General features: G+C 44.1%; 1 protein-coding gene across 6 annotated transcripts in view; it reads right to left on the bottom strand.

Moving 5' to 3' along the window:
* Positions 1-7856: 7856 nt before the first annotated feature.
* MTCL1 (microtubule crosslinking factor 1) overlaps positions 7857-15078 on the bottom strand; it is a 113023-nt gene continuing 105801 nt past the window's right edge. For 4 of the 6 annotated variants that reach the window (XM_076329953.1, XM_076329955.1, XM_076329956.1 and 1 more), the window contains one exon: positions 7857-9098. In XM_076329953.1, coding sequence (XP_076186068.1) covers positions 8889-9098 — 210 coding nt within the window. In that variant the 3' untranslated portion in view covers positions 7857-8888. Of the gene's footprint in view, positions 9099-12124; positions 12183-15078 lie in introns of all 6 variants that reach the window. The other 2 variants (XM_076329957.1, XM_076329959.1) reach the window with 1 other exon arrangement.

The raw sequence follows: 15078 nt of genomic DNA, 5'->3' as shown, positions 1-15078 counted from the left end.
GGTATGAGGCACCTTTGCTTTCATCTTGCCATCCCTGACAAACTTATATGAACGTGTGTGTGCTTGTGTAATTAGGTATTTTTGTGTGTGTATACATAATAAAAACAGTCTCCACTGCACACAGATCTTTCCCAAGGGAGAGGACGAGCAAATAAATTATGGGACAGATGTTAGTCATGCTGCTTATTAAACCATGGGATGGTAGCGTTCAAATATTGAAGTGGTAAGTGTGGCAGGACTGAATAGAAGAGACAAAATTATTTTTAGGTGCCTGTTTCTTATAACCACATTTTTAGAGGGTGTGAACGCACAAAGCCTCTTTGATTTCATTTGGGACATAACGTTTCATTTCCATTTCTCATTCAGAAAATACTGGGTTAACTGAGGGCAGCCCTACCTCAAGCGATACCTCCCTGCACAATGCAATTGTTCCAATCAGGTTGCCCTTGGGCTTTCCAAAATCTCCCAGAGAACACTAGTGCCTTTTTAATATTATTTTTATCTTGCTGCTAAAACCAATTGCCAGCAAATCCAGTCAATAAACTAAACTCTGGTTAACTTGGCTTAAACTGAGATCCGTAGCCGTTTCCTTTGCTTTCTAATCCAGTGTAAACCATTGGGAGGACTAATTGCAGTTTCTTATGGCTTTTGAATGTACCGCTGAGGGTATAGGTGTCTCAGAGAAGGTTTTGCAAAACATATGCTCTGTTAATGCAATGCGTGGCTGTTTTTAACAGCCATCATGCCATAGCTCTACAGTATTTGACAGATGTTTTACATTTTTACAATCCAGTGGCATGCTATAAACCATGTCTTTGGTGGGGAAAGATTTGCATGCTGTTTGATGTATGTGCCAGCCCGTGGCCTGCTGCTCCCTAAAGCAAAGGCTTATTTGCATAAGACATGCATCAAAAGGAGGTTTACACACATGGTAGCACATTCAGATGCCTGCTGGAAAAAGGAAACTCGCTGTGATGAAGGTTGAAAGCCAACGTATGCATCTTTTGATAGTGTCTGTATGCTTCATCTGATCACACTGATATGGAAAAGAAATCAAAATTTATCTGTATGAATGATTTAGAAAGTGAAGCAACAGCAACAAAACCAGTCATGACCTATACGCTATTCCCCAGACATTTCTTCAGTTACCATCTTGCCTAGTCCTTCATTAGCACAGAAAAAAATGCTAGACTTTATCACAAAGACTTCCTAAGTAGATTAAAGGCCAATTTTCACTGTCCATTTAACTTATCTTTAAAGCTCTGTATTGTATTTATCTTCTTAATCTGAGCTGAGCTTTTATACACAAATACTGTTTAAAAAGAGTGGAGCAAATACTACATGGTGACTCAGCTCTTTAATTTCCAAAGACCAGCTTTGCAGCAGTCTGCGGTTAAAAGTTGAGTGATGCTGATATGGGATAGAAAACGATGCTAAGAGGTGTGGAAAAGTCCATCTGGTCAGCTTCAGTGCTGGTCTGAAGAACATCTCCTCCACCCTGTTTTGGAAAAGGCCATTTTATAGACCATGTGAAGAACTGTTGTTAGGGGTCTGTTTTTACCTCTGTATATATGCATATGCATAAATAGATGTAAAAAGATAAAAAATACTTTCTGTTTTAAAGAAAGATGGACAGATAGATAGATACATCTTATCTGTCTTTCTTTACAAGGCTGTTTTCAATATATACATTTAATTGTGTTATCATCTGTGACTATATCAGCTGTTTATAAGTGGTTGCTCTTTAGCTGATGTACTTTTAGAAAGATTTAGTGCCCAATGTGTTGCCTGATGTGTTTTATTTCTGAGTAGTAGCCATGGAGGTGCTGCCCCTAGGCAGCTGGCAATGCACTTTCTGCACGTAATGCATTATTTTCTGTTTAAATGATTGTTTCTAGGCTGTAATTACTGTGTCTGCACTGTAATATGCACCAAGGCTAATCAGTTCATCTGTCAGCATTGTTTGCTGCCCTGACAAGAGACTAAAATCATTGCAGGCCTGACCTCATAGATGTCAAGTTAAAAATGTCTCACTGCTTCTTCAGCTTGGCCGTTCTCTGCTGTAAGACCGATGGAGGCTTCAGAAAAGTGTGTGTGGATTTTTAAACTAGATTTTACTGAGTGACCTGACTCCCACAGAAAGAAGTATTTCCACATATCCAATGCTTTCTGGTATGTAGGTCACAGTAAATTTAGTTAACTTGCTAAGTAGCTCAAATGATAATTTAATTTTGGTGTAGGGTGGTGTGGTTTTTTTTCCATTCAGGTCAAGAGTGGCCTCAGGTAACAGTGGGCTAGTTCCTTACTCCTGGCTCCATTTGGGTTTTGGAGTTGCCTCTGCCTAACCTGAAGAACCAGCACCGGAGGGATCTTCTGCGTTGGCGTTGGGGTGATTTCAGGGTAACTCATGCCAGTGGGAGAAGCCAGAAACCCTGGTAGTGGGACTGGCTGAATAAACCACTTCTGGATCTGGGACCCAGTGGTGGCTGAGCCGTGCTTATGGGACAGGGTCCGCAGTAAATGGAGGTTCTCCTGGTTCTTCGGGAAGGATTGATGTGAATCAGGAGGGCTGCTGGCCACCTAACCCAGACCTGCTGGCCAGGAGCTCAGGCAAATTCTTCTAGGCAGGGAAATGTTTCTACTAAATTATTTAGGTCTGTGCTAGGAAGATGCGCTAATTATTTCCTGAGTAAAAGTAACCCATGTACACGAGAGGTTATACCATAATGAGGCAGTTTCCGAATAAATAATTTTGCTTCTGTTCTTGATGTGAAAAGAGCTGTATAATTCAGGGAATAGTGTCGCACCGTTTCTCCTCCATTGGGTGTCACTGCATTCTTCAGGACATCACTGCTTGGCAGGTCAGTCTATCCTGCTGAAGACCTGGAGGCTTGTTGGACAAACGTGGCACAGAACAGCTCCATCAGCTCGGGGTTTCCCTGTCAGTCAAACACGGACTGATTTTGAGAGACACTGTCAGTGTTACAGATGGGCGAGGTCTGTAACCTCGTGTGGCCTCCCATGCAGTAGCACAACTCAAGTTTTGCTACAGCCAAGCCACAGGTCCAGGTCTGCTCTCTAGTAAATCAGAATCAGGCCCGTTATTTACCAAACACGGTCCAGGGTGCTGGTTTCCAGGGGCTAATTCTGTTTTTCCTGACTTCTTATTGCTGTTTTCTTCTCAACTATTTCATGGTCCTACTACTTTATTAAAAAATAAATTTAATATGCTTTTTTAAAATATGACTACACATTCATTCCTAGCTGTAAAACATTTAAGATGCCTGCACAACATATTTAACTTGCATTTTATGTGCACGAAGAGACGCTGTGGTATTGTCAGAGGCATCACAGACTGAGGGGAACACAGATAATTTGTGAAGCCAGGGCTTTGATTTTTGTCTAAGATGTGATTTCAATGACAAACCACAGTGACATTGTACTAAGAAAATACCCTCTCAAAAGTCTTTGGTTTTGTCATGGAAATAGCTGTGACAAAATCATGGCCTTTATTGTTCTTCCTCTCATTCATATATGCAAAGTGGATTTTTTTTCTGTCTTGCCAATGCAGGGTGCAGAAAATCGAGCGAGGAACAACACAATACATATCTTCTCTCAGACAACATCAGGAATCAAGGCCATATTTTAAAGACAAACAAGCTGAAGCCGTAGTCAGAGACTTGTGATAAAAGTTCCCAAAGTGTTTTAGTTACTTAAGTCTCTTTCCTGGGCAGAAAATCAATGAGATTTATGGTCTTAATTGCCTAAGCACTTAACATTGCAATTCTTAGTAGCTAAAATACACAGACCACTCCTTTCCTATGTAAAGTGGGAACTTTGTCAACACCGCAAAATTGTGCCCCGTTGCCTGTTACTGCAGGGCTTAGTATTCTGGAGCCAATTTGGTTCCAACTGTCTCAGTGAGAAAGAGGTGCCTGCTGAGCAATGCCTTTGGGGTGAGCCTGTCCACTTGCACTCAGCGCTCTCTTCTGCAGCCTAATCTAGAGGGATCACAGTGGGGGAGGGAAGCAGGATGAGGAGAGTACCTGGGTCCATGACATTTTTCTGTGTAAACCTATTCTAAAACCTTATTGTAGGCATTAAAAAATCCAATTAAGGTATAAAAAAAAAATCTAGGGATTTAACAGGACAAAACAATTTGCTATTGTTGGCATTTAATAGGATTCACATTGCATAGCCTAGCAGCCCTCTTCCCTTTCAGTGCAGTATCCACTTACATTGCTCAGCCAGGCTTGTTGCCATCAGGAGACATATAAAACTCAATATCCAAACTACCTTCTTTCTTCTTCTCATTCAGATATCCATCTTCGTCCAGCTACCAAGGACACTGGTTTTTAGGTTTTTTTCCTTGACCTTCTCTCCTCAGATCTCAGTCCATCACCCTGGGCAAGACTGACCCAGGCAGGTGGGTGCCCTATCCCCACCCCTCGACCTGCTGCAGCTCTAACCTGCAACTGATGGCTGCCAAACCAGGGACTTCTGAGGAGCTGTGTTGGGTCTCTGCAGCCCCAGTCCCACCTTTGCCTCCACACAGCGACTTTCTTCAGGCCAACTCCAGGACGAGTGGCTGCACTGACTGCTGAGCAGCCTGTTGAGCCTTCCCTCACCTGCAAAATCCTGCCCAGACCACCAAGTGCTCTCAGGATTTCTCTCACAATTTTTTCAAAGGATGCCTGGATTGCCCTCCAGAAGGTGTTTGTACACCAGCAAAGAATGAATAATGAGAGAAAAAGTCCTAAATCTGCTCTGCTAAAAAAAAAAAAAAAAAGGTGTTTTTGAGCAACAGATGATAATTTTTTTTTTTTATTTTAGAGACATCTCTAGCAGGGCAGTAATCTCCCTCACCCAAACCTGCAGGCAGAATGTCTCATACTCCTGCAAGATAGATAAGAAGATGATAAACAGGGAAGGGAAGCAGACTTTGCTTAAAGCCATTAAGCCTCTCCAGAAAGCAGGCTGGGCTATGTGGAAACTGAAGACATTAGCTGTCATTTCATATGAAAATTGTATGTACTCAGCAGCTTAATAATACTCTAGCAGGTTGCAGTGATTTACATAAAAGAAAGTCAAACCAGGGGAACGGGGAGCAAGCAAGGGATGTGGTACCTCCAAAGAGAGAATGAGGGAGCTTGATGGCTCCAGGTACTCAGGGAAGGAGGGGGAGGGGAAGATGCGTGCCTTGGAGTACTCTGTGTGCATGGAGATTTCCTCTGTGCAGAGGGAGCACGTGAGGGGAAGGGGGTGGTGGGGAAGGATGGTCCAAGCCCGGTCCTTGTCCAGGCACTGAGGCACAACACAGATGTGGTGTTGCCATGTTGTCCTATTTTGGGTCTTTCCTTGTAGACTTGGGTAGGTGAGTTAAGAGGCAGTACACCATTACCAGTGGTATGTATCCATGTGTGCCTGGTGTGTAAAAGGGAGGGCAGCATGTCGGGGGGGCGGCTGACTGTGGAGAGGCATGAAGTAAAGCGGGAGAAAGGGATGACTTGTCCCCCTCGTGGTGCCCATATGGACACTGCAGTGTTGTGGCAGGAGGGATACCCCAACACCCTGGGGTGCTGCAGCCCCCCCGGAAGCTGGCTGGACTGGGAGGGGTGCCACGGATCGCAGTCCTGCTCCTGATCCCTGCTGTGTCGCAGGACCAGGTGACATCCCAAGGCCATCGTCTCAGGCACCACAAACCCCTGGGTGAAATCCAGCTATCTATTTCAGCCTTGTCAGGCGAAGCTGTGACAGACGTATTCATATTCCCTTACACTAATTTGTGTGGCAATCTGTGAGGCTTCTCCTGCCCTGATTATTCATGAGGCAATAATTCAGATACGCCACAGACACTGAGTGAGCTGCAGACCTTCTAAAAAGGCTTTTCGTTTTCTCTTAGAAGCTTTTAAAATAACCTTAAATGGACTACAGACCTGTCATTTATTTTATGATTTATTTAAGTAATTATGGAGCGTGCTGGAATAACGCGGGGGCGGGGGAGAATCCCCCAACCCCACCAGCAGCAATATTGGAAGATAAAAGCCATGGTGTTTCCAAAGAGCTAGTAGAAACATGTGATATTTCTCGATGTTGCTGTATTTGCTAATTAGACTAGAAAGGAGCTTACATTTAACTAACGTGATTCTTTTAAGATCATCCGCACAATATCTGTTTGTGCTTAACCTTCTCCTTCTTGCTATTGCTTGCTGTCTCACTTCTGTTTCAGCGATTCCTGCTGTTTCATAAGCACTTTACCTGTCAAGCCACAAGCAGCTGCTTATCCTCACAGACCTTCCTATTTCAGGATGGCCAGCAGCTAATTCTGCAGGCTGGTGTATTCTTGATTTGAAAGGCAAATACCGTTTCCTGGTATCAAAGCTACAAATCAGTCACTTGAATTTTCTTCTGCATCATTAAAACCAAATTACAGCTGTCACAAGAAGCAGAACAGCATTTTTACTTGCTGGTAGTCAACACTGCTCGTTCATTTGCAACTTTAACTTACTTCATCTAGGAGAAAGAGCTTTTAAGGAAGCAGCACCACCTCCCCCCCGCCCCTCCAGAGCTGCTCCTGGTAATTAAGATTTTGAAAACAAACAAGGATCTTTCAGTTGTGGCTTAAGTCTTCTTCAATAACCATTGCGACTCTTTTTTAACCTTCTAAACACTTTTTGCACATGCTCCTCTTTCCACTCCCAAACTGAAATCATTGCAACAATTCAGGAAAGTGTTGCAGCGAGATTTTTAAGCAAGTAGGTTGGCCATCATGGACAATCTTAAGCATTCAGACTTGGGGGGGGGGGTCAACTTAGTACTCACAAAAAGTGCTAGCAGTGAGGCTTTGAGACAACTGGGAAGGCAATTAACACCTGATATGATTATTGCTGCCCAAGAGCGGCACTGGATACCACTTGCTTTGGCTGGTACAATAGTACTTTTCAGTCACTGCCTATCTTGGTAAGTGGCAATTTTCATAATGATGACCCACAGGTGGACATTTTGACACTGGGTTAATAGCCACGGTCCTAACAGATGTGGGAGAAATCAGGCCTCAACCGGCTGGTATCTGGGAGCTGACCCAACAGCTAGGGAGTTTGTTCTCATCCAACAGCTGAATTAAACAGCTGAATTCCTAGAAAGCCAGCCGTGACGCAGCAGGATGGGATGCAAGGGGCTTAGCGCCCAGCAGAGCTAACCAGGAAGGCTTCTAGGGATCCCAGATGGTGCTCTTCAACAAACCGGCCTCAGAAAGCCTCAGCAAAGGAAATTGAACAGGAATGAGCCAGTTCAGCCATGGGATAACTAGTCAGAGCAGTTCTGGGGCTCCCAGAGAAAGCATGTGGCTGAACAGATGGTCCCAGGCAAAATAGCTCAAGAAGCTTCCACCTCTTGGAAGCGCATTTACTTCTCAGTGTTAGCCACCAGTTTTACAAAAGCCCTGGTTTTATTGGTCTCTGTGTGTAATGCAGACGAGACATAAGCTTGGATTAACACGGGGCATGCCGTATTTTGGTATTATGTGTAGCTGGCTGGTTTTCACCCCCATGAACGACTGAAAGCAACAAGCCATACGGCCTCAGAGGAACTGAGAAGATGGGTCCCGCTATTTGCGGGAGCAGCTGTTTCGCAGAGTTCAGTGAGGGAATTCAGAAACCTTCCCATGGCCTGATCCAGTGCTCACAGGAGTCTGTGGAGCACAGCATAATATTTGGCTTTGCCATGATTTATTGCATATAAAGAAGCATTCTTCTTCCCTTATGAATAAAGGAGGCGTTTGGGGGCTTCTCCCCTCCAGTTAAATGAACCTGGGAAGTACCATCAGAAAAAAAAAAATCACGAAGCACTCGAGCAGCTTGTAAATACTGAGGGTTTTATTTCCACTTCACATGGTCTCCAACAGACTCTTAAACAAGACCAGTTACAATTTAGTATGCCCAGAGATCTCCATGGTTTTCCCCAAACGAAGGAAGTTCTCAGTAAACACTGTACATAGCCAGTTGAACTGCTAACAATAATTTAAAAACTCTTTTTGTATAGTCAATGCAAGAATACCAACAATAAAAGTACAGTACAGGTAAATTCACAACAATATTACAGTGAAACAGATTGACTCACATTTATGTGATGGTAGAAGTACAGTAGCAGTATGTACATGCACTAAAGTGCGAGGACCCAGAGGCATGCAAGTCAAGTATTGTAGGTGTATTTTACAGCTAACTCCATAAGACTTTCTGAGGCATTCTTTTTTTTTTACACTTTTTCTTGTGTTTACCTGTATTCCCCTCCATCTCAATTAATACAAGTCTAGTGAACTAGCTTAATGGCTTTCTTCACTACTTAAAAGGTATCGCTTCAGATAGTTGAAGCATCTTTAAGAACCTTACTTTTAAAAACCGGTAACACTGACATTAAAATAGAATAAAATTAACTTAAGACCCTAGTTTTACATGAAATAAAAAAAAAACAACCCAAAAAACCCCAAACCAAAATTGAAAACATAACAGTGCAAATATAACCAAAAGGCAGTCAGTATTTGGAGAGAGCACGAGCACGTATTCAAATTCCCTTAAAACTTAGTTTACATTTTATTTTAAATCTTACTTAATATCATTTTTACCCTTTTTTTGTTTTTTTTTTGTTAATATACTGTATGTAGAAAAGATGGAGACAAAAATAGTTTTCTCAGCTATGAAAAAAATTAAGTTATTACAGGCACATTAACTGTTTCATTCTAGAAACACCTCTGTTTCCCAGGTTGGACATTCAGCAGCTGCGTCTGAGAACATTCTTTGACCTCTCCAAGTGGAACTCTCTCCTTCGTGGCAGAGACGGCTGGCGGGTGACCTGGCGGAGGCGAGTCGCAGCCCCCCTATTCCCGTGCGGAGTCAGGCCAGCTCGCCTCCCTGGCTGGGGGTCTCTGCCGGCGGCTCCTTGCTTCCGCTCTCCTCCGAGGAAGTCAGGTCTCCGGTGGACTGTGACTGTGAGGCAGTAGGGGAATGTGAAGCCCATCGTGACGGTGGGCGACGGTTCGCTGGTCTCTCCGGCCGGGAGAAGCAGGGTTGGAGGGACGGGGCTAGTGCAGAACAAGGTAGTTCCTTGGCAGCCAAGAGAGCAAAACAGCGGTTAGTGACTTGCATTAGAGGCCGTCTGGATGCGCAAAGAATTAGGAAACAAAGAACTAAAACTAAAGCTAAGCATCTGTCATGTCGCGGGACAAAAGCAAGCAGCGAACATCTGTCTGTGTTTGGGCTCCAGGTGTCTGCATGTATGTCTGTGATTTATGGAACAGGTAAGGAGAAAATGAAAGACGTCTGGGATGAGCCGGAGTAGCTGACAAACTTCCATTTGCTAATTCTCCTTATGCTAGAAAGAGAAGAGCTGTAAAGCACATTTGCATGATAATTCAGGAAAATCCACTATTCATCACATTGCTCTAAGTGCTGACCTGGCATAAAAAGGCCAGGTTCAGCATTTGCAAGTGGGGTGAAAATCGACCACTGACTCCTTTTGTCTGCTTCAGAGTTCAGACTGACATGCAGGAGAGACTTCTTAGCAGCAGAATAATGAATACAGGACTAGTTATGATCTCCAGCTGGATTAAAGATGAGGCTTACCTACAGATTTCATCTTCTGCAACGTCACTCCTTACTACCAGCTGCTGAAGCCTGAATTACAGGATTCAGTGTTACTGTATGTTAAAGACGACATTCACAGAAATGGAAAAAACCTGAAATTTTATTCCTCTACCAACATTCCACTGTTCAGGCTTGGTTAGCCTACCTTTGCGATTAGAAACAATCTGCAGTTGTGATTTTTTCACCCTGGCACTAAGTTGGTAATTGCTTCTAATGTTTATGGACTTTGCTCATAGCACAGCTAGGCTTCCTGCCTCGCTCTGAACGCTCCTTACATCAAGATGAGTGAGTGTGGGAGCAAGTCTGTCTTGTAGTGCCGAAGCCAAACTTCTAAATTTCACTGCATACTTTGTAATTTAGAAAAGCAAATCAGAGGAGTTTGTCAACCTATAGAAATGTGTACACTGAGGAGCAGTCACTGGAGAGGACAGAAGAGTTCAGTAAAAACCAGTCTCAAAATCAGAATGCAAACTGGTGATAAATGAAGAGAGAGACCAGAAACGATACAATGCAAAGGAAAAGCTCTGGCACGGTAAGGCACAGGGAAACCAAGGCAGCAATAGAACGATGCAGTAGGAAGCAAAGGAGAAGGAGAAATGTGACTAGGGATGGGGAATATTTGAGTAGGTAACATGATGTGATTGGCAGTGAATAAACAAGGTGATGTGCCACTGAACCCCTCTGCTGCAGTGGGAGGACCAAACATGAATGTTACATGACAGAAAGATCAATTTTGAAGACACAGAGCTGAGGTGCGGCAAATGGAGCTTGTGCAGACGTGTTTCAGAGAGAGTGCATCATCAGACTTGGGGAAGCCTCTCTGAAGGGCGAACCTCGGTGCCTTTGGGCAATACGCAGCCAACAGGGTGATCAGCAAATGCATGTCACAGCTCGAGGCAGTGCTGTGCTCATCTGCCCTCGGCGCTTGCAGAGAGCAAGACTAGGGAGCTGTTGCAGAAGCTGCTCAGGGGGCTACGGAGCCGAGGCCTGCACCACTGCCTCTCTGCATCCTTGCCCCCCGCCCCATCTCTGCGCCGTAAACGTCACAACGACCCTTGCTAAAACAACAGTAAGGCTGAAATATAAATCGGCGCTAACAAGAAGATTGACGCCGTGTCCTTACTTCACCTTATCCCATTGCGCCTGGGGCAACATATGGTCTGTGAAAGCTGCCACTAGACTCATATTTGTTAAGAGAAATCCATATGTGCAGCAATACTCACAGGCAGCGCAACACGGTGAACTGAGGCTATGAGATTTGTGGGTTTTGTCTTAGCCTCTTTCCAAACAGTGGCTTAAAATGGTATCTCTGTAGCACTGCTTGCTTCTGGCTGCTTTAGCCTAGTTTCATAGCAGTAAATGAGAGTCAGCATGGTGATAACACAATTTATTTCCACTGCTGCCTCTCAGTTCTAAAGCACGCTGGCAGATGTTGGTCAGCTTTTACCGAACGGCAGGGTTAAGCTCATCTTATCTGTGATGTACACATGCCCAGCACAACGCAAGGCTGGGTTCGTGACGGATGTTGCTCCAGGGCCAAGAAGTGACTGGCAGCGTAATCTTATAACGTGCCGGCTGCTGAGTCAGTCACCCCAACCTGCAGCGTGGCTTCCTCTGTGCGTGCTAAGGAAATCCAGCCATGACAAGGAAACCGTCCGGAATGGTTTGTGAAACCCCCTCCTCACTTATCAGATGTAGCTGTCATAGCTAGAAATGTTTAAAAAAAATTAATATCCTGTGGGTAATTTAGTTTGGTGGTTGCTTGGGGGTGTGGGTGGACAGGCAGCAATTCTTAGCCCGGGCACTGAAAATGGGAAAGTTGATTTCAGCTTTAGTTTCTAGCTATTTCCTAAGCCAGGCTGTCAGCCACCGTGGCTATGCCTGTATTAATACATAAATAAAACAGTTCTCTGGCTCTGAGGCAGAGTGGACGGTCATAGCTCACGTCTGCACAGCTTCTTCCCTCCCTCCGCTGCAGCAACCCCAGCCACTGGCCAAAACTGGGCTGGGAACAGCTTAATGAGCAAAGGTGACTGTCAGCCACGGGCTGGTGCTGGAGCCCTCTCCGCAGCTCTCTCCTCCTGCTGCTATAGCCATGGCTGGAGGGAATGCAGCCCAGGGCAGCCAGAAGCCCTGCGCAGTGCTGTAAAAAGATGTTTGTTATAAATCTGAATTCCTCCCCAATATTTTTGCATACCTTTATGTTGGTCTTACATTTTGCCAATGTTTTAAAGTTTAACAAAAAACGTCAACAGCACAAATTTTGACTTAAGTGTGACCCCTTCATAGCCCGTGCTGCCGCAGGAGACAGCAGACAGGCTCCTATCCTGAGCGCTTCCTGACCATCGCATATGAAGGACCCCATAGGGATGTCGGGTGCGTGCCGATACCTCTGGAGCTGTGGTCATTTATTTCCCTTCGTTAACCCACACGTTCAAAAATGACCGCTTTCGGAAAGCTCTGGAAACAAGGTAGAAAGGACTTACAGCAGTGAGGCAGGCAGGGTTAGAGTCCCCAGGGGGCAGTTAATAAGACAGTTTGGTTCTGGACAGAACAGACAGAAAAGAAAAAGAAAGCAAGTAGGTTGGAAAGAACTGTTTTAATCAATTATTTTTTTAAAGTGAAGATTTCATGTCAGCAAGGAAGAAGTCTCCAGGTGTTACTACCCATTCAGATCATGTTACCGCTGTTATCACAGGGAAACTAATAATCAAAAATAAAAGATAAGCCACTAACAGAAAAAGATTTAGAAAGGAAGGAAGCAAACAAACCAACCCTTTACAATCTTAGCACAGTCTCAGAAGTGGACATAGCATTAAACAAACCAAACATTTCTACTCAGCAGAGAAAGACATCTGTTATCCTTTGCCAACCTTGATTAAGGCTAGGGAAAAACCACGTTACTGTGAAAGAGGAATAAAGCTGTAATTTTTTTTCCTCTGTTTGATTTCAAGAGAGAATTTCTGCTTAGGAAATCTTTAACAAACAAAAAAGCGACTGATATTTTATGTTGCTTATGTTTCTCATGTTGCTCATGCTTATGTTGCTCAGGTTTCATGAAAGCCCTTTGCCTCACCCTTCTCCCATGTTCCTGTTTAACAGCAACACTGGATGGGAGACTCAAACTAAAGCAAACCCACTTTAATTCTGACAACACCTTCCCTTCTTTTTAACATTCCTCCTCAAATGCTGAACGGTTCAGTGGCAAGTGTGTGGCAATTGCTCTGCTCCAGCGAGCAGAAGACGCAGCAGCTGCCCTCTCCTCCGTGGGTCCGTGTGGACGGTCCTTTCCCAGTGCTGTCTCCAGAAATGGGTCTGACCCCCAGTCCAGGACTGTTGTGTAACCTCTATGATTTACAGCCTTGCTAGTCATAGAAGAAAAATGTTCATACTGCTCTTACGTTGTTAGTTAGGTAATGTTAATCTGCATTTTTAATAGCAATATTTATAAACCCAATGATATGCAAGTAAGATAGTGGTTTAGTGAATTAGCAGGATAAGACACTACTAGGCTGCACTGAATGAATTTGCTTGTAAGCAGCTCTGGGCAAGTTAGAAAATACAGAGTTATTACCACTATGTATGCATATACACTCACATGCACACACACGTATGTACGTAAAGATATAAATATATATGTGAACTAGATTTCATATTTGCAGCAGGAATATAAAATAAAATTACGTAATTAAACCACTCAGAAGCTCAAATTAAAGAAAAGTCACGAACAGGTGCTCCATGCAAGTCTAGAAGTCATTAACGTACCATGCCATGACTGCAGAAACAAGAAGGCGTTTGGTGGTAAGAAGGTCACTTGTCTTGGCCAGAAACCAAAAGGGGAGGGGGAAGCAGAGCAGGGATCTACGGGAAGGTGGTAGGGGCAGTGCTGACACAACGCTGCCCCAAACACAGCCTGCCTCCTCCAAGATCATAATTCGCTGAGCTGCTGCATCTGGCTTTGTACAGTATGTGCTAAGTGGAATTTATACAAAGTGTAATTTGTGTGGTCAGTGTAATCCATAAATACCCAAGGCATCTGCAGAGTCTAAACTTATTTGCGGTTTTGTTTTCAGCAGCGAACCCATGCTCCATTAAGTACATCTTGTAGACCATCACCTCACCTAGGAAAAGCTAAGCTCATCGTGTGAACGCCCACCAACTTCCTTTTCAATGCATATTCCTGAGAAATGACAGGACCACCCAAAGATCATAACCTGTGCATCTAGACAACAGTCATAACAACCGAGTAAGAGTTGCAAGGAAAAACAAGTCTTAGCTCTGAGGCTCGGAACTCAAAAAATTAGCAAAAGATACTGAGAATTCAGAAAGAGGAGCAATTTTCTGCCAGGTTGATGGTCAATGGGTTTTTGCTAAACAGCATTGACACAAATCACTCCGTGCACCAAACTCGGGTACTGACGCTAGTTGTATTTTGCCAACAGCAATTTCTGATGATGTGGGATGTCATCCGTTTACTTATAGTTGAAATCTGCTGAGACATTTAAAAGATGCAGGAGGAAATCAAGAGTTTCCAGGGATGCCTTGAAGGCAAAGCTGAGTTGAACCTGTAAGAGTGCAACACACTTTCTAATAAGGACTGGTAGTGCATTCCCAGTATTTTGAACTAAGGACAAAATACAGAGATAGCTAGAAAGAGTCAAATAAATGAGGCTGCTTTCCACTTTTATTCCCTCTGAAGTTTCTGCAAAAAGCCCACTTTCATTCACTGTTATTTGTAATGTGCATGTGGTTTCTTTTCTATATGTACAAATTTCCCTATTTGTATCTGTTTAAACTGCATATAGGGAATATATCCTTAGCTTTGGATCCTCTATTAGGCAAAAAAGATCATGTCCTCTGCGCAGTACCTACAAAAGAGGATCCAATTGTCCGTTGAGAACCACCTGCTAGTGTAAGGCAAACTGCAGACCAAAAGTTTCAGTGCTTAGGTTCCCACAAATCCTTCAAGCCAAATGTTGACTTAGAAAATGGGGTTTGAACATGCCCTTGAGGCTATCTGAGGCAGGAATGGTAGGAGTGAGCCTAGCAAGGCCAAGGTGGGACGTCTGGGGTGTGTAGGGGTCAAGGGAGAGCAGCTGCCTGCGGCCGGGGCCCACCGAAACATCAGGACGCTAACGGGGCAGAGAGGACGAGGGCTCCTGCCCTGGGGAGTATCACTGACCAGCAGGGCACATGCCATTTCAGTGCTGTACTAGAAAGACAACATGTGCCGGGCACAATTCAGCTTCTTCAGGCCTCCTCAGGGCAACACTCTCATGTGCACAAAGGTTCACCAGAAACAGGAGGCTTAGACACTGATAACTGAAAGCTTTTGTCCATCATTACACCCTCTTTTTTGTTGATTGCTGTAGCACATTACTGTACCTAAGAATCTCACCCCCAATACTTGGGCATACCTGCTGAGACAGATGATGACTGT

Source organism: Aptenodytes patagonicus, chromosome 2 (assembly GCF_965638725.1).
Source record: "Aptenodytes patagonicus chromosome 2, bAptPat1.pri.cur, whole genome shotgun sequence".
Classification (NCBI taxonomy): domain Eukaryota; kingdom Metazoa; phylum Chordata; class Aves; order Sphenisciformes; family Spheniscidae; genus Aptenodytes; species Aptenodytes patagonicus.
This window is presented reverse-complemented; position numbering and strand designations above follow the sequence as displayed.